General features: G+C 33.3%; 3 protein-coding genes across 7 annotated transcripts in view; 1 reads left to right on the top strand and 2 right to left on the bottom strand.

Annotated features, from left to right (window-relative positions):
• The window catches only part of LOC129791160 (ethanolaminephosphotransferase 1), a 245,240-nt gene that overhangs the window by 128,320 nt on the left and 93,458 nt on the right, over window positions 1–23,462 (bottom strand). The gene's annotated exons all lie outside the window — the stretch shown is intronic.
• The window catches only part of LOC129791157 (calphotin-like), a 56,455-nt gene that overhangs the window by 15,628 nt on the left and 17,365 nt on the right, over window positions 1–23,462 (top strand). For all 5 annotated transcript variants that reach the window (XM_055829176.1, XM_055829179.1, XM_055829177.1 and 2 more), the window contains one exon: window positions 16,775–16,959. In XM_055829176.1, the coding sequence (XP_055685151.1) occupies window positions 16,810–16,959 (150 nt within the window). In that variant the 5' untranslated portion in view covers window positions 16,775–16,809. The remainder of the gene's footprint in view (window positions 1–16,774; window positions 16,960–23,462) is intronic.
• LOC129788339 (uncharacterized protein K02A2.6-like) lies at window positions 9,038–12,784 on the bottom strand. The gene has a single exon (XM_055824304.1). It carries the CDS (start codon window positions 12,782–12,784, stop codon window positions 9,038–9,040), a length of 3,747 nt encoding a protein of 1,248 aa, XP_055680279.1.

Genomic DNA, 23,462 nt, shown 5'->3' with positions numbered 1-23,462 from the left:
TAATAATTAGGTCTTGCTATAAAATAAAAATTTTGAAATACTGACTTGTAGTAAATTTAACGCGATATAAGTATATTCCGTAAAATTAATGGTACACCTTACGTGATAAATTTTCATCCTTTGCTTACAAATTTTGCTCTGGCTTTTGCATTGCGCATATCTCTCTGAATTTTCACCATTAAATAAAACTCTTTTTTTTACTCATTTTTTTGAACAAATCTTTATAATGGTGGAGGCCACAATGTAACAAGAGCAGCACAGCATTATGTATACCTACATATATAATGTACTTACATTATAATTGTTCTGACGAAAAAATGTGATTGTAAATTTTTATCAAAATGCGCAATGTCGTGCATACACAGTTATTTAAATAATTCAACATCATATCACAGAGAGAAGGAGAATGTTTTATTCAATATTGGAGTCTTCTACATATAGTTACCTATATGTACGTCATATATATAGTGCGGTTGAAAAGAAATGTGAGACATAAACGGGAGAATAATATGTATGTGTACACAGTTTGATGGGAGACAAAGAACTTCTCTTTGATATAATGTGTCTGTGCAATTATTAAAATTGACTTGTGCGATTGGTGAAAAAAAAAGAAAAGAAAAGAAAGACTGTGACAAGAAAAAGAGAAGCTCCACGCCTTTGTTGTACACAAATTGATGAATTCTGTTTGTTCTCCTTGGAAAGTTCAGGAGGTTGTGTATTGTATAGGAAGGCTATATGAGAGGGTTTGAGGGTGGAGATGTTAACATCAAAATGAGACATTTTTACATACGTTAATTTATGCACAAACTCAGACGAATCACATAATTCACGAATGACTCACTTATAAATTCGATATTTAGTTTTTTTTTCATTCTTAAGTTATTGTTTCGTGTCTTTTGTTGTAATACTTTGGAAGAATGACTGTTTTTTTCTAGTGAAAAAATTTTATGAATGAAATAATGAATGATTAATATGTTTAAAGAGAACAATAAGAAAAAAAAAAGAAATAAAGAAACTTCCAAGAAGTCTGCAAAATTTGTGTATGATATCACTTTTTGTCACTCAACCAACATGCTGCAACATGAAAAATGCATAAAAAACTTGAATGTTGGTAAACAAGTTTTCTCGGTGATCAAGTTCAATATAATAATTATTGTTGAAAATAATTCGCAGCTGAAATTGTTCATGAAGGAATGCAAGAATATTCTTGCTATATGATGATGTTTTTCTTCCTCAACATATTGGAACTTTATGCGTGGTGTTGTTGCCTTTTAATCCACCTATTAGGCAACTAATATTCTTGTCTGTCCAGTACGTGGTTTTATGTCACATTCTAAAGGTATAAAGAGAGACCACGTAAGAAGTTTATTAATAATTTCAAGGAATTTTCTTCTCTTTTTCTTTTAATTTCTTTTCTCAACTATCAGTATCTCCCAATATGGAATGAAAATGTGGGGATGACATATGAAGGCATAAGAAAAATTTTATAGAGCCTTATTACATTTTTTCATGGCTCATTAAAAGGAGGTAATAGTATTCTAGTTTATAGAATCATTCCTTAAAGAATAAAATGTAGATGCAAAAAAATATGTCTAATTAGAACGAAATTTTTACCTAATCCTGACTACAAAATAATCAAAAGAAAAAAGAAAACAATTCTTTAAATTTTCTAAAGAAATATTCTATTTCAAAAATTATTTATTTTTTTTTAATTTTCTATGGACTTTCTAAATTGATTTAATTGTGAGAATTGCTCAATGTTAAATTCTCAAGTATGTATACTCTCAAAAGTGTATTGTAAAACATCAAATAAGAAAAGGAAATTATAGACTTCCGCCACGATTTATTCCCTTTTATGTCTCTCAATCATTTGATCCCATTGATTAATGTGTTCCCGAAAAAAAAGAAGAAGAAATATCTCACATATTGGGGGTATATTGTATGTGTGAAGAGATTTGGGTGCCATTGAAATGTGAAGAGAGATAGCCCTGTTTCTTATCCCCATTAGTCTTCATTTGATGCATTTTAAGTGCATATTTTCTTCAGCCCATATAAATATTTCCTCCACTTTAAATATCATCGGTTGTTTTTGGAGGATTTCCCGCATATACATGAGAAATAAAAGAAGGAGAGAGAGAGAGAGAGAGAGGGAGAAACTTATTTACATAAATTATTACCTTAAAGACATTTTACTGCCACATTACTAGTGCAGTAGTCTGTATAAATATTGCCCTTAATTTATCATTTAGCTTTTGGTGGAAAATTACATTGCGTATAATATTTTTAAATCTCTTCATTGTAACTGTTTAGGTGTTATTTTTCTCTCAATTATTATTTTCCTCAAGTGGAAATGTTCAATGAAATTGATTTAAATGTTCAATTTAAAGCAATAAAAGGACAAATAAAATTTAAGGGGAAAACTATCTACTAAATTTTTGCCACATGATATCATTTTAATTATCCCCTATATTTAGAAGTTGTGTACTTGAAGTAATTAAATTGTATTTAGTACAAAAGAGGAGAGATATAATTGCATAAGGGATTATACATCATGCGACTAATTAATGGAACTATCAGTCATTTATCAACGACAGCAAGCACGGTCACATTAAATAATGGTACATAAGTGGTATATGTATGTATGTGAGGGAGAGTGAGATGAGGTTTTATGAGGTACCCCCTTGAATTCTCTTTTATATGTATATGTATGTTTTTTTTATGTAGCGAATGAGAAACATATGGCTAATGTCACCCTCATATATAGCACTCTACTGAAGATTTTTGTGTAGAATTCATGCCGATGGCAAAGCACTTTTTTTTTACCTCCCTCCTCCTTTGCTTGCCAACCTATTTAACATCATGCATCCTCCACTGTTACGACACATCATCATCATCACCATCATCCTTGTAGTTTGACGACGAAAATGTAGGAGGTAGAGGGTGTTCTTCTCTACTTGGTTGTTATATTATAACATTTTATCCTCAATTTCGTTTTTTTTTTTCTTCTTTGAGGAGCATTTTTTTGTATTGTAGCAGAAAAAAGGGGGTATAACTCAGGAATGTTGTAGGTTTAACGGGGTGTGGGGTGGTATTGTAATTTTACGACACTTCCTACCACTAGATAGATAACGATTTAGTAAATGGGACATTTTTTTCGGGTTGTATACACACGGAATATTCTTGAAGATAGGATTCTTGTGGAATTATATACCTAGAAGTATTTATCGTAATATAGGGGAAGTTTGTAAAATTCAATGATTTATTTAGTGTTTCGCAGAAAGACCACTTCTTTTGCGTTAAAGAAGCCGTACTGCTAGACATCACTGTAAATAAAACAAAATTAATATTATCTTGAAGATTTTTTACTGCTCTTAGATTTATTTATTTTTATTATTATTATTATGTAGATAGGTGCGTCAGCAGAAATATAATCCCTCTCGAGCACCATAATTTACTTGGATGAGTTTACGTTGACAATTGAGATATGATGGAGAAATTGTTTATAAATGTCACTCCTATCGTCCATTCACAATCTAAAGAGAGGCACTTCCTGTCACAATATTCCATTACAAATTTTTGTTCAAAACTATTGTTGGAAGCCGAAAAAAAAATATTTGTGTGAGTGTGTATACGCGTCGTTAGATTGTGAACCACGCGTCGCGGGAAAAAAATGGGTAAAAAGCACAATGTTGTACCATGAATTAAACATTATGCAGTGTGTTGTTTCACTCTAATGCATTTTCTGGTGACTTATGCGGGGGAGGGTGTACAAGGGGGCATACTGAAAAAATATATAAGTCAAAAAGGCATTAACTTTTATCACAAATACCAAAAATAACAAAAAAAATGTTCCAGATAAAAATTTACTTTACTCGAGGATATATTTGATGAATTTCCTCGGTATCCGGAAACAAAGTACATTCTTGGGTCAGGGAGGAAATAAAATGGGCTGTTTCTTTTCAATTGGCAATGAAGAAGCGGATGTGTAAAATTGTTATTATTCAATGCATTTATTTTATTCTTATACTTGTGTCTCTTCTTTTCCCTCTGACCGTTTCCCTTTTATTTTTTTTATTTGAAACATTCTGCTTCAAAATTCTTTAACATTGTTCTTCATTTTTGTTCTATACACCTTCTTACATACATTTACTTCATGCTATATTTCTGATTATTTTTTCTATATATCATCTATGTCGTTGAGGGGGATATGCGTGATTTGGATCCATAAATTCTTCAATTGTGAATTTGTATATGAGGTGTTTATGGTATGACTGAGGAATTACTTTTTAAATTTTGTCTTTTGCTCTTTTCTTTTTAATGCAATAGAGTAAGGATGAAGTGACTGGGACTAACTTACTCTTTCATTTTTATTTTGTACTGACTTTTCAATTAAATAAGTTATTTCTTTAGCCCCATGCCTTACAAAACGTTTTGACGTAAGCAAGAGATTTTTCATAGATATAAAAAAAGTATGAAAACTGATTCATGATATTTTATAAACGATTCTAGAAATTCTACATAAAAAAATTAAACATAAGAAATCTAAAAATGGAATAGTATTATAAAAAAACATTAAAGATTGGACCACCTTGTAGTACCACACAAGAATTTAGGAGTTTTCTTTTGTTCTATTCTCTGTGGAAATTGGTTAAAATTTAGGAGAGTACATAAATTTTTGGAGGAAAATATACTAGAATACAAGAAGAAAAATATTCCGAATGGGTACTATTAGTGTAAGTAAGAGGAAAAGAGAGGGGAAAATATTGTGGGGGAAAAAATGAGAGGATAATGTGATTTATGTGCTGTGGAAACTAAAGTTGAAGTAGCTGTATTTGGTATTATTGCTGCTACTAAAAATGTCGGGGAGAGTGAGAGAGGAATTATCAAGTGCTTAGTACGTGAGAATAATTTAAAGTAATTCCATTGATTTGTTCCTTTTTTTGAGACCATATAGCAAGGGGAGAAAAGATGAGAAGGAGAATGAAACATTCTAAAATGAATCTATACTCAACTGCAAGACAGTGTCTTCCTCCATATATAATAAGAATGGAATATACCATGGAGGATAGACTTGTGTGTATATGGAGAGATAAATTAGAATTGTAAATTGATTAATTATTTCCTCTTCTCTTTTTTCACAATATATCATCAATTTTACCTCTATACTGTACCTGTGTACAATATAGTTTTATAAATTTGCCTCGAAGTCATTTGTGCTGAATTTTCACAAATTAGAATTGCACATGATATTGTCGCGTGTCACACACTTAATTACTCACAGTGGTGGTTTGTATTCTTTCACAAGTGCAGACAGACTAATTACTCAAATTATCTCACATTGTTTATAAGTTTAACATTTCAATTAATTGTTGTACACACAATTTTGTTATAAAATTTTTATTGCATTGAAAATAGAATATTGGCGTAATTACTTGAAGCTCATCGAATATGATTTTTTTTTCAAATCCACAGGTGCTGATATAAAATTAAAGAGACAAAAAAAATCCTGCAGCAGGTGCAAATGAAAGAAGGTGTTCCAAAAAATGGCAATTCACCTGCCCATGGATTTAGGAAAATATTGAAATATGACCATGAAATGCTACTACTCACTTACGTGTCTCATAACACTTCTATTTATTTTTATTTTATTAATAAAAGTTAATTTTGTGTGAAAGACATGCACCAATTTTCACATAATATGTAACTCTTTGGGGTTTTTTTTTACGCATTATTAGCCAAATAATAGGCGAATAACACAAAAAAGCCGATGTATTGCGGATTTTTTGTTGCAGAAAATTGTATGTTTTCAGTTATGTGGAAAAAAATGTAAACATGTAGAGATTATTTATTTATTTCACATCAATACGAATTATCTAAAATTAAGGACCTGACGAATTTAATTGAGCATTTCATTTAATTTTTAAAATTCAATTTGCTAATTTATCGCAAAAAGCAAGAACTAAGAGAAACTTATTTTCTTATGATGAGGAAAATAATATAAAGAGATAGATGCTGTGAAGGAAGTAATAAGTTTTGTAAATGTGTGTGGAGAATGGGTGCCATAAAGCAAGAAGTTGATGATTAAATGAGCCAATAGCAAGGCCATCGACTGGATGCAATGGTATGAGGGCAGAGAGAGAGAGACGTCGTCGACATTTGGAGGGCATTAAAATGCATATTATGGGGAATGAAATGAAATGGGGAGGATGAGGTGGTATTTCACGTCTAACTTTTCTTCTTTCCTAAAACGACAAATTTTGTCTCACAAAGTTTCTGGTGCAGTGTGTGAGAAAATGCATAATTAATCCATAAAGTTTCTCCTTCGATGTCTTCTCCATTCACCATTCTATATGACACTATATGAAGCCATCACTTCCACCTTCTCAACGGAACAAAGAGATTTTTTCTTTTCTGTTGAAATATTAGAATAAAATTAAATTTTTTCAATTTAGTTCATGATAAATCGAATGAATTGTGCTTCCTATAAAAAACAGCTGGATAATTTAACTAAGAGAGTGTAATAATAAAAAGTTATCATAATGACTATTTATGTTTATTATAAAACCACTGCGTGGACTTAAAATGCATTTGATATAATAAAATGTTAGGAAAATTTCAACGACACTCTAGGAGGTTTAAAATGTATAAAGTTAGTCAACAAATTTATAAATAATGATTACATTTATGATATTCTTCCTGGTACATTGACTCTATGTGCAAAGCTTTTATGAGTTTAGTGAAATGATCTGCAATGTATTTTTTAAAATAAGTTATGATGATAATTCGATTTTCTTTGCACGATAATCATTTTGTTTTAAATTTTCCTATTAAATTTTGATTTTTAAAGCTTCTGAAATTAGATCCAGTTGCAAAAAATAGTTTAGTGCAAAAATTAATTTGCTTAACAGTTTTATGGGCTTTGCCAAAATTATGTTGATAAATTAAATGTCTCACTTTTACTAAAAAAAATCACAAAAGGAATTAAATAAACAAAATGCTATGGGGAAATTTTATTATGGAACTCTCTCTCTCTCTCAATTTTCGTGAGAAAATGTAATTTGAAATTTTCATTGTAAAATTTTGAGATTTCTTTTTTTTTTCGGGAAAAAATGTTTTACATGTTGATTTTAAGGAGGTATACGTGTAAAAGAAACACAAGAAACTTTTATTTTCACCAAAGCAGAACGAATTCGATTTAAAAAGGAGTTTCCAAAACTTTTTAAGCAAAATTTCTTAAATTTCTGTTAAGAATAGAGTTCTAGACAATAAAAAAAATAATTAGAATATTTTGTAATCAGTATAGTTTAATTGCATTAACTGGACTTTAACACATCACATACATTTGATTTCGATTTGACACACTTGCATCTTAGTGCAGTATTGCACGCGCGCTTTATGTGTTAGAATTAGCATAGTAGCTGATTGTTGTGAATTTTCGCATCAGCTTGAAGAGAGCAAACTTTCACTTTTAATGTGTTGAACTTTTAATTGTTTCTTTTCTCTCTCACATTGCTATTTTATTTTTAGAGATGGCAAATTTTAAATTGCTTTCTTGCAGTGTGTGCAGAATTTTATTTACTTGCGATAAATTTTCTTGTTTAGAAGAGTGAGAGGACAATGTCTGCGGGAGGATGAACCACAACAAATAGTGCCAATTGACTTGTGAGCTATAGCATCACACAAACCACACGCGAGATGTGACAAAGAGAGGGTTCACATGTTTTCTCCTTTTTTTTCTTCCTCCTCTCTGAAGTTATGTGCCAAATGAGTAAGATGAAGATTGGGTAAAGAAATTGATGAATTATAGTATGTTGTATTCTGTTTCAATTCATCCCAAAAAGCATCTTGACACATCTCTCGTGATTCTCTTTCTTACTCAAGAAATGAAAGGGGGGGGGTTGACTATTAAAGTATATATGAGTGATGTAGAAACTAATTGTTATGATTGATTGGTTAACGCGCGTTCCGTGTGGAATTTCTCTTTTGTGAGTCTCTTCGTGATTTTTCACATGACACAGAGAATAATTATTATTATTCGATATATATGGTATCAATAAGAATTTATGGCACGTACATAATCTGTTCGATGACTGCTAAGTGACCGTCTATGGTGAAGACCTTGATTCCTCCTCAACTTGGTAGAGTTGTTGTCATTAACCGCAAAGTAACACTGTGTGTTGATAAGTTTATTTTTTTTCGCATCTCCCCACCTCCAGCTCCTTTTGTGCCTCCTTTATTTCGTCTCTCTATCTCTCTTGTATATATGTAGGTATGTTGTATAAACTTATATGTACATTTATCCTCTCAATTCAATCAATTTGCAATTTACCTCATGTGAAGTCTCTCATGTGCTAAGCAACACTATATTATTCCTCTATTTGATATTCTTTTTTTCCGTCATCCATGTTTATTTTATTATGTTGCTAGTGAGAAAAATATAAATATACATATATTGAATTGAATTTTATAAGTTTGTGATATATACCCTGTAAATTATATGTATTTATAGAATGTTAAATGATTGTACAAAGAAGGAAAAAAATGGAATTAATTGAGTTATTCTCACATTAGTCTCTTACTCTGCATTTGATACCTCCTTATCGAGATTGTGAACAAAACAGTTTTACTTTTTTTATGAATCCGCCCAAGTTTTTTATTAGAACATTCTCTTGTATTTGCAAGCTTATAAATTTAATTAAAATAAAACTCAAAGGTTTGCGTGAAACTAACGCGAGTTCTGCCTAAACAGATTTTCCACTCTCTGTATAAATTTATTTAAAAAAATATATTTAGTCTAAACTACGCTACGCACTATTTGTATATAAGATAGGTATATACCTACGTTGTTGATCATCTTTGTACCGTCTATTCTAGGTACCTGTAATTATATGTATTTATTAGAATCCCAGCCTCGTTGCTCAGGAGCCCCAAAACACACGTCTGTACTTCACGATATATATTTCAAAAGTGACAAAATCCGTTACAACTATTTACACTGTAAAATACATGACTAGAATACACTACACCTCTTCCCCCTTTAACTCAAAACATAATCTCTCAAGTATGCCGGAAGACGACGCTCTCGTTGGGGTCGTGGTTCCTGTTCCGGTGACTCTGCTGTAGTATTTACAATACTCTCAGAGGCACTCTCAAAATCGTTTTCCTCCTCTGATAATGGTTCTCCATCGTCAGGCTCATCTTCTACATTCTGCTGTCCTGAAGTCGCTCCGAAGTCTTCCGGTGGTGGTGTATTCTTCACAAGGCGCTCAATCATCTGGTTTACATGGCGTCTCCACACTGTTCCATTTTCAGTCTGAACTTTGTATGAGACAGGTCCAGTGACCTCTGCCACCCAAGCTGGAACCCATTGATTGCCCTCAGAGTAGTTTCTCACATACACTGCATCTCCCACACGGAACTTCCTTGGCTGTTTCTTCTCTTTTCCTTCCCCTTTGATTTCCTCCGGGTGTATCCTGCTCAAACATGACTTCAGCTTTCTTCCCATCAATAGCTCACAAGGGGTTTTTCCTGTTGCGTTGCTTGGTGTTGTGTGCTGAGCAAATAGATAACGTGCCAACTTCAAATTAATATCATTCCCTTCAATTTTCGCCAGAGCCTTTTTCGCCTTCTGTACCATAATCTCTGCTTGTCCATTGCTCGCAGGATGCCAAGGAGATATTGTAATACCACGGATGTTGTTTTGTTTGTGAAACTTCTTCATCTCTTCAGACACAAATGCCGTACCATTATCTGTGTATATCTCAGAGGGTACACCATGTGTCGCGAAAAGCTCTCTGAGAATGCGTATGACCTCCTTGCTGGATTGTGATCGAACAATCTTCACTTCCAACCACTTTGACATGGCATCCACTACTATGAGATAAGTCACTCCTTTCACAGGTCCCGCAAAATCCAAATGTAGCCTCTCCCATGGTTTATGCAGTTCTTCATCTGAACACAGTGGTGCTCTTGGCGGACTATTTCGGACCACTTGGCACCGCTCACATTGCTTGACCTTGGTCTCTATTTGCGCATCAATACCAGGCCACCACATGTAGCTTCTAGCTATCGCTTTCATGTTCACCATGCCCCAGTGTGTAGCATGAAGTGAATTCAGCAGTCTCTCTTGGAGCGTCTTTGGAACTACGACTTGATTCCCCCTCAGCAGGACATCTCGCATGATTGACAATTCTTTACGAACCATAAAGAAGGGTTTCAACTCAGGGTCAGGACATCTGTCGGGCCATCCTTCCAAAATCCACCTCTTCACACGCATCAGTGTCTTGTCCTTCTTCGTGTGTTCCTGAATTTCCACGGCTGAAACAGGGATGACGTCATCTTGTAGCATTAGAATCTCCCCACGAGATTCTTCTTCCTCTGCGAGTTTCAAGCTTTCTCTCACTGGAACTCTACTGAGTGCATCAGCATTTTGGTGTTTCTCTCCGGGCCTGTATTCTATTTCGTAATCATATGATGCCAACGTCAAGCACCATCTTGTCATCCTAGGGGACAATGTACTTTGAATGGGCTTCTTAGGATTGAAAACTCCCAACAATGGGCGATGATCAGTGTAAATCTTCACTTTTCTGCCACTAATATACTGGTGGAAATGTTTCACTGCGGTGATGATTGAAAGCGCCTCTTTGTCTATCTGTCCATATCTTCTCTGGGTGTCGTTCATCGTTCGTGAAAAATAGGCAATTGGCTTCTCTCCTTCTGGTGTCTCATGACCCAAGACTGCACCTACGCCGTAAGGTGAGCTATCACAACACAAGATCAGTGGTAGATCCATACGATAATGTATCAATACGGCCTCTGACCTTAGCTCTTTCTTCAACTCATCCATGGCTCGTTGATGTTCAACTTTCCACTTCCATTCGGCTCCATCATCCAGTAGCCGATGCAGACATTCTGCCACTGACGCCCTGTCTTTTATAAACCTCCCATAGAAGTTTATGATGCCCAGAAATGCTTTCAGCTCTGTCTTATTCTGAGGTGGTGGTGTCTGAACTATGTCCTTCACATGATCTCGTGTGGGATGAATTCCTTGATCATCGATTTTATACCCCACAAACTCGAGTTCTTTGACACCAAACCGACACTTTTCCTTCTTTACCGTCAGATTTGCCTTCTGCAACTTCTGTAGGACCTTTTCAATCCTTTCACTGTGCTCCTTTTCATTCTGGGCCACCACAAGGATATCATCGAGATACACTTGCGTGCCCGGTATACCTGCCAACAACGTCTCCATAAACTTCTGGAAAATCCCTGGAGCAGCAGATATACCGAATGGCATTCTCTTCACTCGAAACAGGCCCTTGTGTGTGTTTATTGTGAGAATTTCTGCTGTCTTATCATCAACCAGCAATTGTTGGTAAGCCTGTGTCAAATCAATTTTAGAGAAAATCTTACCCGAAGCTCCTGCCAACAATTCATCTACTGTGGGTAGTGGGTATGCATTCGTCTTGGTAGCTGGATTTACAGTAGCCCTATAATCTCCACAAATCCTGATCGATCCATCTGGCTTTCGTACTGTGACAATTGGAGTAGCCCATTCAGAGAATTGCACTGGCTCCAGCACTCCTTGGCTAACAAGCCGGTCAATCTCTTCTTCAACTGCTTCTCGTCGAGCAAAAGGCACGGTTCGTTGCTTCAAAAACACCGGTTGGGTCCCCTCAATCAATTGAAGACTGACTTTCATCTCAGAGTGTGATCCCAATTCATCCCGGAAAACGCTTTGATACTTTTGCAACAACCCCTCTACTTTATTTTCCTCAATCGCATTAATCATTGGAATATGAATGAAAATTCCCAACGGTTGGAACCAATTTCGACCCAAAAGAGAGTTTCCGCCGGACTTGGTGATTATTAGTGGCAAATTTACAGTCTTATCCGCCAACTTCACAAGAACCACCGCTTGTCCTACAATCTCCACTCCTCTCTTTAGCCAAGTCTGCAATTTGAGATTTGAAGACTTCAACTTTGCTGGAACCTTGAGGGTCTTCCATTGATCCCAGCACATCACTGTGTTCGATGCGCCAGAGTCTATCTCCATGCAGATCTTCCGCCCTTCAATCTGCAATTCCACTTTATAGCCAGCCTTTCCAATCAGATTAATTGAGGCCAATTCCCCTTCAGTTGACTCTTCAGGTTCTTCCACGGCATTTACCTTCTTTTGCTTTGTCTCCTTGCTACGACAAGCTGCCGCACTGTGTCCAATCTTGCCACACTTCCGGCAATCCTTATCTTTGAACCAACAGTCAGCTGCATCATGCTTCTTCTTGCATCTATAACACGTCTTTTGAGAAATCTTGGCTACTACAGGTCCCTCATTTGCTGTAGGAACTTCCGCTTTCATTTCTTCAACACCTTTGGTCGCGGTTTCATCAGCGCGTGCCATCTCACATGCCGTCTTGTAGGTAAGCTTCTTCTCAGAGAGCAACTTCTTTCTCAATCCCTCGTTCAATATCCCACAAACAATACGATCGCGTAGCATATTCTCCAATTCCTGGAATTGGCAATGCTGACTGAGTTTGGAAATTTCGGCAATAAACTCAGATACGCTTTCTCCGGGCTTCTGAACTCTCTTCATAAAGTTGTATCTCTCCATAATTACATTCTTTTCTGGCCCATAATGCTCATTTATCACTGCGACCAATGCCTCGTAGGTTTTGTCCAGGATCTTCTTTGGCATCACAAGTCCTTTCAGAGTCTCGTAGACATCATCACCAATCTCCGTAAGCAAATATCCTCTCTTCTTGGAGTCCTTGGTGATATCATTCATCTCAAACCAAATCTCTAGCCTCTCACGGTAGCTTTCCCATGATCTCTTGGGGTCATATGGCCCCAAATTGGGCCCATCGCGGCTTTTGCGCTGGGTGGCCTTAACCTCATTATCCCATCCTCGTCGCCATGTGTACCGTCTATTCTAGGTACCTGTAATTATATGTATTTATTAGAATCCCAGCCTCGTTGCTCAGGAGCCCCAAAACACACGTCTGTACTTCACGATATATATTTCAAAAGTGACAAAATCCGTTACAACTATTTACACTGTAAAATACATGACTAGAATACACTACAATCTTGAATCTAAAAAAAGATTCAGGAAAGGAATGTTTCTGGTGTGTTTGTATCTAAGTGAAGAAGACCCTCCTCAACTTTCAAATAAACCTCGTATTGAAATTCTTTTTTTTTTTTATTAATCAGTCGTAAATTGAATCCTTCGGTTTTATTTTTTTTTTCAGCTTCTTCTAAAATTAGCACATTTGAAACACTCAAATATAGTGTTTGCGTTGTATGATAGTAAACCATACCTAATATACATAGCATTGTGCTGTCCATACGTTATTTTGTGATGTGTTTTAAATCTAGATTTAAAAATAAACAATTTTGGCTAGTTAATTTATTTGTATGTTGGTTTTTTTTAATTAATGTTCCAATGAAATTCATTGGAAGAAACATTACATTTCTTTACTAAATAAAGATCTATATGAAAATGCTGAAAAGAAAAGATGTTTTAGTTTGTAAATGAGCAATACTTAAATCCATTTATAAAATAGTATTTTTATGCTATAATCTCAATTGGTTATTGGTTTTTCATTATAATCAACAATGTTGTTATTGACCAATTGAATTCCATTTAAATTCCATGATTACAAATTTCTTTTTATCGAAACGTTTTTTTTTTCACCATCATCGTATGCAAATCTATTTTAAGCATCGCATATATTCAATTTATTATTATTGAAAGATGGAGCAATGTTGAAAAACATGTTGTGGATTCTGCTTCAATGATATTTTCTCTTTACTTTATTATGTATATTTTTATTTTATTTGAAATTCTATCACGTCGATATTGCATTTTAGTATACAAGACTCAACTAGTTGAGGAGGAGCACATTGGATATTTTTGTATGATTTTATTTTGTTAAAAGAGCCAGTTGTACTGACTCTATCAGTGTCAATTAGAAACAAGTTCAAGAATCACTAATGACTTTCATTTAATATATATGGCCTTTCGTTACAAATTTTCACATGGCAATTAGAATAAATATATACAAGACTATACAGGGAGAAAAGATTGTGCAGAGTTTATTTCCAATTTCTCCAATTAATTCTCATTGGGGTATACCTATAACAAGAAAAATCGTGATCATTAAGCTACCTATAATTAAGTTAATGATCGAATTTGTGATCCATTGGAATATTTCGAAGGGGTCATGTTTGAAAAAAAAATCAGTTGGATTAGAGAAAGAAAGAAGATTCCTCAAACAGAAGATTCTGATGCAATAAATTAATAATATATAATAAAAGATGAAGAAAATGTATTTAAGTCAAGAGAAAGATAGATAAAAAGAAAATATAAATAGAGATGAATTAATGAATATGAACTTCATGACATATAGTAAAGAGGGTAAACTATATAAAGAGGATATTCTTGTTAAAAAGTATCTATCAGTAGTACAGCTATTGATGGGTTTTCCTTTTGATTAATTACTTTTTACATCACCATGGTCGCTATTAAAATCTTTTCATCTCTCCCGTACTCAAAGAAAGAGAGACAGAGAGATTTATCATTTCCTCTCGATTCAAAAACAATGTCTAATTAACATAATAATTTGAATAATCAATTTTTACCGCAATGAATGATGCGAAATTTATTTCTCATGTAAATTCTATAAGTTTTCTTGTTTCCCGTCTTAAGATTTAATCCTACACACACAACTCAAAGCCTAAAAAGAATCTTATTCGATAGGGGAGACCGGGGTTAAAAAAGTCACTTAACGGTTTAGAAAAAGCTCAAAATATCATATTTCCCAATTAGATAAAGCGAAATGTATAGCTCATTTCTTTAGGAAATTTACTGCCCTACAACTCTTTCTCAGTTTATTTAGTTCTATCTAGCTAGGAAATATGATATTTTAGGCTTTTTCTAAACCCTTAAGTGACTTTATTAGCCCCGCCCTCCCCTACACTTTTTCAAATTCAATACTAGTTGTAAAACTTATCGCAAAAAGATCACAAATTCTTTGGAAGACCAACCAAATATATATAAATTTTTATAGTTGGATTTTTAGAAGGTTTAAAAGTAAAGCAAACAACAAAAACTTTATCCGTTACAAAAGCAATGTTTGTAGGTACTGTATATACATACATTTGTGTAAGTATATATATGACATGGTGCAAAAGTCATTGGTCTTGACTTCCGCTATGAAAATTTTCTTTCATCACCGAGAGTGGCACAAAAGCCACAAGCTCACGTGTAATTTGCTGTGTATACCTACTTCTGAAAGATCTCTCTGGACTATATAATGTTGTTGGACTTATTGTTGGACGTTTTTGGATCTTTGTTGAGTGAGCGGGAAAGTGTAGTAGGTATTTCTGCAAGAAGAAAGATTGTGAACTTGAGGGTTCTATTCTTGTCATGAAAATTGTTTATAAATCTACTATTTCTGCCTCAAGGCTGTGAAATGAGAATGGGAGGGAGGGAGATATGTTGTGTTTATGTACTTTGTTGTGGTCTAACGAAATCATTAGACCTCGTCCCTACTTTAGCCTTTTACTTCACACGCCTCTCTTTATTTAGAGTTTAGATCCCTTCTTGAATTTCTATTTCCGATTTTTTTTCGTCTTCTTCAAGCTTTCCTCTTGCAATTTGAGTATATAAAAGCGAAATTTGAACTTGGGATTTTTTCTTTAACATTCAGCCCCTTGGGGAGAATGAGTAAATGTATGTAAGAAGGTTGAAATGTTCTAAGCCAGCTGGTACTGTTACCTAAGTATTAGAAGGTTTACTTTTTTGTGGTGAAATAAAGAACAAAATTGTAGAATAAAAATAAAATTCTTACCAAACTATCAAAAGAATACCTTACTAAAAAAAAATATGAATAGATGTATACTTTAACACATTCTTATTGTTTCTTTTTTTGTCAAAGAAACAAATAGATACACATTTGGTGGATTGAAAGACTGTCTTGTTCTTGTTCAATATTGAATTTCAATGTTAAATTCTCTTTCCATTTTTTTTGTTGTCCTCAGCAATCGTGCGCGGGGCATTGAACATAAAAGACCAAATGAGTAATTTAGCCTTTCGGGCTTGAAAAAAATAAGAATAAAAATTTGTTTTAACACTGTGTAGAACATCTAAAGACGTTTTAGAGAGTATATATTAGAAGAAGACATTTTTCGTAAAAACTAAAAGGCGATTTGTCCACAAACAAGGAAGATTTCTTTTGTGTCTCTTTGTGATCTTTAAATGTCAATAATGTCACGATTTTTGGTCTTAGGAAGCAAAAGATCTGTTTCTCTGTTTCTCACAAGAATTATATTATGTATGTATTACACATAAGATATATGGGAATTTTCTGTATTAAAGAATTGTGTGATAGGTATTTATGCCATATTAAAAGTGAGACACATAGTTGCATAGAAGGGTCACTACATACCTACATCGTGGTGGGGTATTAGAAAGACAAGAGGAAATTCCAAATACAAAAATTACAGAAAAAAAGAAAACATTAAAATTGTATATATTTCACAATTACTGGACGGAATTATGCATCACTGATTGACGTTGGACTACTTTTTTGTAAACGATTCAATCACTACTTAAATAAAGCCGCTCATTTTTTTCGTGTACGTTTATTGTTGTGAAAAAAAAACGTTGTGATCTAGAAACGTAAATAATTACCGGCGTGTATTGTTTTAAATAAAATGTATGCTAAAGGTATTTAATAAAATTTTCTCTTTTTTTCTTTCTTCAAATTGGCAGGTTGACGATAGAACCAACGAAGACAAGACACCACGATGGGGAAAGTTCAGAGTAAACGTTCTATGGATATTACCACAGAGCAAACAACTAAAGATGCTGTCCAAGAAGGGAGTGGTAAAGTTGGCAAAATTGAAGAAGTTGATCAACCGATAAAAGTAAATGGAGATACAAATCATGAGACACAGGTGAGTACTAAAATTTTAATATGTGTACTCGTTAGATTTAATTACATTTTGCAAGTACACAATCAGTATAATAATAACGAAGTAGTATCAAAGAGAATGTAAATTAGAAGATGCAAAAGATTGAAATGAGAAGAAAGAAAAGTTATTATACGATGAAAAGGAAAATTAATTGAAAGCGAATTTCTTTTATTAAAAGAAAAAAATTAAAACATAATTTATGCTTAATAAAAAAAAACATACAAAGATCATCAGAGACCCACAAGTGGAGTTTAAGAAGAACATTTTGTGTTAAATGATTGGCAAAAGTGTGGAAAGATCACAAGATAATTGTCCCACAATAGTTGTCCACCACATTTTGGGTGAAGACGGCACACCAAGCTTATGAGGTGGAGAGGGGGGGGGGACCAGTGAGAGAAAAACCTAAATTAGTACAATCTTGTGTGATCAAGAGAGTCGCATTTTTTGCTACTAAATCTTCTGAATCATTTGGCTTCTTTACTCGCTCACATGGCTCTCTCACAAGATTCTTTGTTAAAAGCAGCAGAAAAAAAAGTTAAAAAGATGTCGAAAGGCTTCCTTTTTTGCGCTCTTTTCACGTTCATTTAATCATGCTCCCCTTGTCACTGGCAAACACCACACAGTGTTGTATTATAATTTATTACATGCGTTGATTCCCTTTTTTTTCACATTATACTTTTATATACAAAACCTATTTACTTGTTGTATATGGGCTTCTTTTTCTCTCAAACCATTTATAGTGCTTCATTCCAAAAACCACCAAAATGATGGAAGTATGTACACAAGAAAACAGAAATTGTACAAGAGAGAAAAAAGGAGAAATATTTGAAAAGAAGAGAGGGTCAAGAATAAAAAGGAATAGAGAATAAGAAAAAATAAAGGTGATTTTTAAATAACCATTTCTTATATTTTATACGTTATGTCTCTGCGTGGACCTCAACTTCTTTGCAGGTTTTTGAGTTGATCCATAATGTGTTGTTTGCTCTGAGGGGGGGGGGGGATTTGTGAAAATAAAGTGTTTAAAAAATTTCTTCTCTATATTGGATCCCATCACACTTCACACAATATTTCTTGTGGTAGCCATATTTCGAGGTCATAGCCTTGAACTTTGTTCTCACATCAAGCTCTTCTTTCCGCTACATTTTTGGGCAATAAGTAGTAGGTATTATAGTTTTGGTTATATCATAATTTTTGTATCAATACGTGACTTAAACTGAAACATATAAGACATTCATCTGATTTTTAATTTTAATGCTTTGCGAATTTCCCAAAAGATTTTTCATAAAATCGTTCAATCGGATTTGCGATAGAAATCACAAATAATCTCAAGACTTTATCGAGATAATGCTCAAGTGAGTTATATCAGTGTTAAGAATTAAATGATTTATAAAAATTCCAGAGATTTCTCTTATTTTTCCTCCTCTTCAAATCAATGCTAACAGAAAAAAAAATTAAGCAAAAAAAAAGGTAGCAACAAAAAGAAAATTATAGATTAGGAGAACCACATGATAATTATGTATATACTATACATTTATGTTGAGTTTTGATTAGAAAATAACCGAATATTTTCAGTTTAGTAGATTACACCTCCCGCGGAACAGAATTTGGTGGTATTTTTGGAATTTCACTGTTATACATTTTTGAGGGGAATTTAATCTCAGTTTAAAATGATTTGGGTGTGAGGTTTGTTTATCCCAACGTATTTTTTTTCTTATAGTTCCTCTTCGTGGAATTTAAAATATTTCCATTTTGATTATATGGGTTAGTGATTTTTCTCGATGTCTGCCAGAGAAGAAGAAATAAATTGATATTGCGTGTGTCGCGTCTATTGTACGTACAATTGGATAATATTGGAGAGCAGGCAATGTGTGTTGTGCAGAGACACTAAGAAGAAGAAGGCAACCACCATAAACAGTTTCTCTCCTATTTTTTTTTTCTTTATATTCACAAGATTCGATTTTCATTTATTTCATCACATTTGTTAGACAATTTATTCTTGAGAATCCTGCCTCAATATTGTTGTCCAATGCGGAATTACCCCCAAAGAGAAATGAATCCATGAGGAGAGATATGTATGTTATATATGTCTCCAAACGGAACAAATGTTATAAGAATTTAATCATGTCATTTTATTAGACTTTATTGATGGCAACAAATAAAATAGGGAACGACACGGTTCGTTGAGTTGTCCTCGAAAAGATGTCACTTTATATTTTATATTCATTCAATTCAAGTCCCTGCATTGGAGGGAACATAATGACAGAAAAAAAATCCATTGTGATATGCACTCTAAAAGTATATATAGCTGCGGGCACCTTTAAAATCATTTTCATGTTAAAATGCAATCAATTGAATGCATAAGATTCGAATGAAGAAAGTTTATTTTTCGTATATATTGTGAAGTGTTGACAACCGATGGCCAGATGATGGCTTCTGTATGGGATGGGGTAATTAAATTGAGAACAGCACTATATGGGATAAGAGTGAACAAGGCACACGATGAATTGTTTAAATACAAAATTCAATCAACTACCTATGTGTTTATTTTATTAGAATAGAAAAAAAAGGTTGGAAATTCAAGCATTTTGTTGTGTTGCATGAAAATGCATTTAATACACATTTAAAGTATATTTATACAAAAATACGTGCCTTTTTGTAGTCTAAACATGATATTCTAATTTATTTTTAGCCACTCTTATTTACTTATTTAAATTGCAATTTCTGCTGTACTTTTACCTTGAGAGAACAAATTTTCTCGAGAAATTAATATAATGATTGAATTTTTAAAATACTTTTCCAATGACTTCTGTGCTATTTTTCCGCACAAAACTGTATTTCTTCAAGCTAGCTAGGTTGGTAATTTTTCTCAAGTCATCTTACACTCATTTTCCATCCAATGTTCACAAAATCATCAACACTGCACGTTTCAAATTGCGGTGTAATGAAAAGAAGTATTAGGTACAGTTAAGGCAAAATGTTAAAGTCGTTGTTACTTTGTCGTTCCTTTTGACTGCAAATGATAATGCTTCTTAAAATGGATTGTACATAGCAACAATTTTTTTTTACATGCACACATAAATTCTATTCCAAAGAAATATCATTGCTGCACATCTGTTCTTACCTTTTTTGCTGTCTTCTATTGCTTCTTCTCCATAATAGAATTTCCACACCACTTTTCCATTGTAGATACCATCAATGATGTTGATAAGAAAGGCAAAAGTGTAGTTACTTATATATAATTGTGCGATTAATTTAGACACACTCAATAAATTTCAACCCTCTAAAGTAAGGCGATAAATTACGAAAATTTTATACGCTTTATAAAGTTCTTACATGTAAATTCATGCATACATGTGCTATATAGCATAGTAAAATTATGTACAAACACACAAAATGACTCTCATGAGAGGAGAAATTTGAAGAACCCTAAAAGGAAGAACAACATAACGTTCATTAATTCATCCATCCAAAACCTTATAGACGAAAGTTTAAAGTCTCTCAATGAAACATTTAAGAAAATTAAATACCGCACGTATATCCCTCTAATGGTCCTTGCAATAAAAAACTTCTTAAGTGCCTAATTAATAATTTTCATTTAATGTGTTGGAATAATCAAGCGAATTCATCAAGATAGTATGTATAGGTCCCTACTTTAATCAAGTTTCTTGGATGGAAGAGTGTTCCAGAGAATTCCCAAAAAACACCATATTCTCCAGGTACAATATGTGGTACCCCTTTTGCTGTTCACAACACACAGGTGTTTTGGTGGCAGAGGAAGATCAAAGGCAATAAAACTCGTTTGTTACTTCTCTGAAAAAGCGACAAAAATGCACACAAAGTGATGCTGTATGTAAAACACACGCCACATAAAATGTGGTTGTCACAGAGATGATTTTTTTTATTTATTCCTTAAACATTTCTAAGAAATAAATTTAAGCTATGCTATCTCAATATATTTATATATTTTTTTTAATCCACAATCTTCCAACTATTTTGAGCAATTCGAAAATAATAATAACTGTGGGATACTAAAGACTATCTACATTAGTTGTATAATCTGCAAGTACAAAAAAGTAGAAGAACTTCAATTGCGGAAAATTGTTTCCATTGACCTTCCTAAGAGAGAAAGAGGAACAATTTGCCAGAATAGCGAGAATTAGGTTCAACAAAGCATTAGTACAAGAAACAAGACAAGGGTGTTAAAATGAATAAGATTTTTTTCTGTTGATTTAAGACAAATTCCAATGGTTATTATCGTGTAGATTTTTATTTAAAGGTGACCCGTTCTTGACATTCTGTATTTTAACAAATATAAACTCTTCTCTCAACTTAGGAAAAATATCAGAATTAAATGAAATTCCTTTTTTTTTGCTGCTATTTTTATGATCATGTCTGTATTTTGGTCTATCTATAGAAATCTCTGTGCAAAGATTATTGCTAGTTCTGTTCTTTGTTTGATTTGAAACTTGACTTTTTGTTATTTTCTTTAATTTTCATCCATTCATATGCAATGGTACATAATAATGTAATGGAAGTTATATATTGCAAAGAGAGTGGCAAAGTACATATAATGAATATCTATCTATAGCTTAGAAAAGAGAAAGAACATGTAGTAGTTAGGTATACTGATGTAGCAAGAAATGTGTGAACACAATTCTTATACATACGGTTACGGGGAGTAAATGGAAAGGGGAAATTGATTGGATAGATCTTTTAATTTTCCTTCTTGCAATTTTCTTATACTCTTTGCTCCTCAAGGTTCAATTTTACCTTCACTAAAATCTCATCTCAAAGAGAAAGAAAAAAAATTTCTCTGCTTGATAAATCAATTTTTGCTTCTATCGTTTATTGGTAGAAAAAGGTCAGCAAGAAGAATTAAAAGTTATAATTGGAAAATGCTAACGGCTCTGAATCTATCTATTCGATAAATTCTTTAATTTTGGGTGATCATGTTCTGAAATTTTCTAATATTTCTTTGATGATAGAAAAAAAAAAAGATAATAATTATACCAATTTATGGTTTGTGTTGAAGAGTTTTTTTTATGTTGGAACGTTGATTCATGATGTTTAATGCTGGGGCACAGATTATGCGGGAGTCACAAAAAAACCACAGGCAGCGCAACTTTGTTCGTGATCAGAAAGAGAGAGAAGGAAGGTGTATAGCTTGACTGAATGACCGATTTGTGATATTACTACAATATTAAATAATAAATTAATTTAGTAAAACATTTGTAAATTCTTGCTCTATGAAAATTAATTATATTTTTGTTTGTAATTAATAGTGAGAAATTTTTCTTATCTGCCATTTCCTCATTAATAAATTCATCTCAATAATTAAAGCGAATAATTTACTATAATACTTCTCTCTCATTTAACCTAAACGTGTTAAACTAAGGTAATGTTTTTAAAAAAAAATACATATTCGTGTGAGCCACAGAAAGGTGGAAAAAAATATGGAGCGATAGCAATCACTTTTAATTCGACAAATCACGTAATATTTTTTTTTATTTAACATTCTTCTCCATTGTTGTTCTCAGTGATTTTTTGGTACTAGATTATGCGGTCCATAATCTTTTTTTTTTAAAAGGCAAAAAATTAAAAATGTATTTGTGAGCTGTGAAATGCAATTTTCTGTAATGCAAAAGATTGGTGTGTGATTATACATACATACTACACATATACCCTGTCTAAATAACTCTGTGATTTCTCAATATTCTCTGTACGATAGTTAAACATTTAACTTCATGTTTATCCCTCTTTATTGGCAGTTGAAACTTTTGCCCATTATGTGAATTTCATGCTTCTCTCAATATTATGTGAACCAACCCGAAAATTTTCACATTAACAGTACCTATACTACATATATAGTTTGCCTATGACTTCTAAAAGTGTTCAACGAACTTTGAGAGCTTGACGACAGGAATTTTCTTCTATGCTGCAGACAATATTCAGGAGTTTTGCAATATGTTGTTGTTTTTTTTCTGGAGAGACACAAAAAACATAAATTGTCATGAGAGCGTGACTTGCAAACTGTAACCTTTTCCTTTTTGATGTCTACACACAAATGCATGTCACAATGAAAATGGCAAAGAAAATGTTTAAACAAAACAAATATCATCCAACTGTGGTAATTGATTGATTTTTGCAGAAGATTCTCTCACCCAACATAATGTATTCCAGTTCGCCAGACAAAGCACGTGAAGAAGAATCTATATAATAAAGAAAGGCCTGTTTGTTGGTAATCGTCGTTCCGACTTTTCTATACAAATCCACACCGTTTGACCAATCGCGATGAAATTTGGTACAGAGGCTCCTTATAACAGGCCGTTTCAGATGGCCGTATTCATTTCCCCCCCAAAGCCCCCCTTCAGGTAGCCCCCATAGAGATTTCATGCAGTTTTTGCAAATTTTTGAATTTGGCGCCTAAAGTGTTGTATGAAAATGATTTCTTCTCTTTGCAAATTTTTTTCTTTTGGGATTTATGA

The sequence above is a fragment of the Lutzomyia longipalpis genome, chromosome 2 (genome assembly GCF_024334085.1).
Source record: "Lutzomyia longipalpis isolate SR_M1_2022 chromosome 2, ASM2433408v1".
NCBI classification, from domain to species: domain Eukaryota; kingdom Metazoa; phylum Arthropoda; class Insecta; order Diptera; family Psychodidae; genus Lutzomyia; species Lutzomyia longipalpis.
The sequence above is the reverse complement of the archived record's forward strand: the minus strand, read 5'-3'. Positions and strand labels throughout refer to the sequence as shown.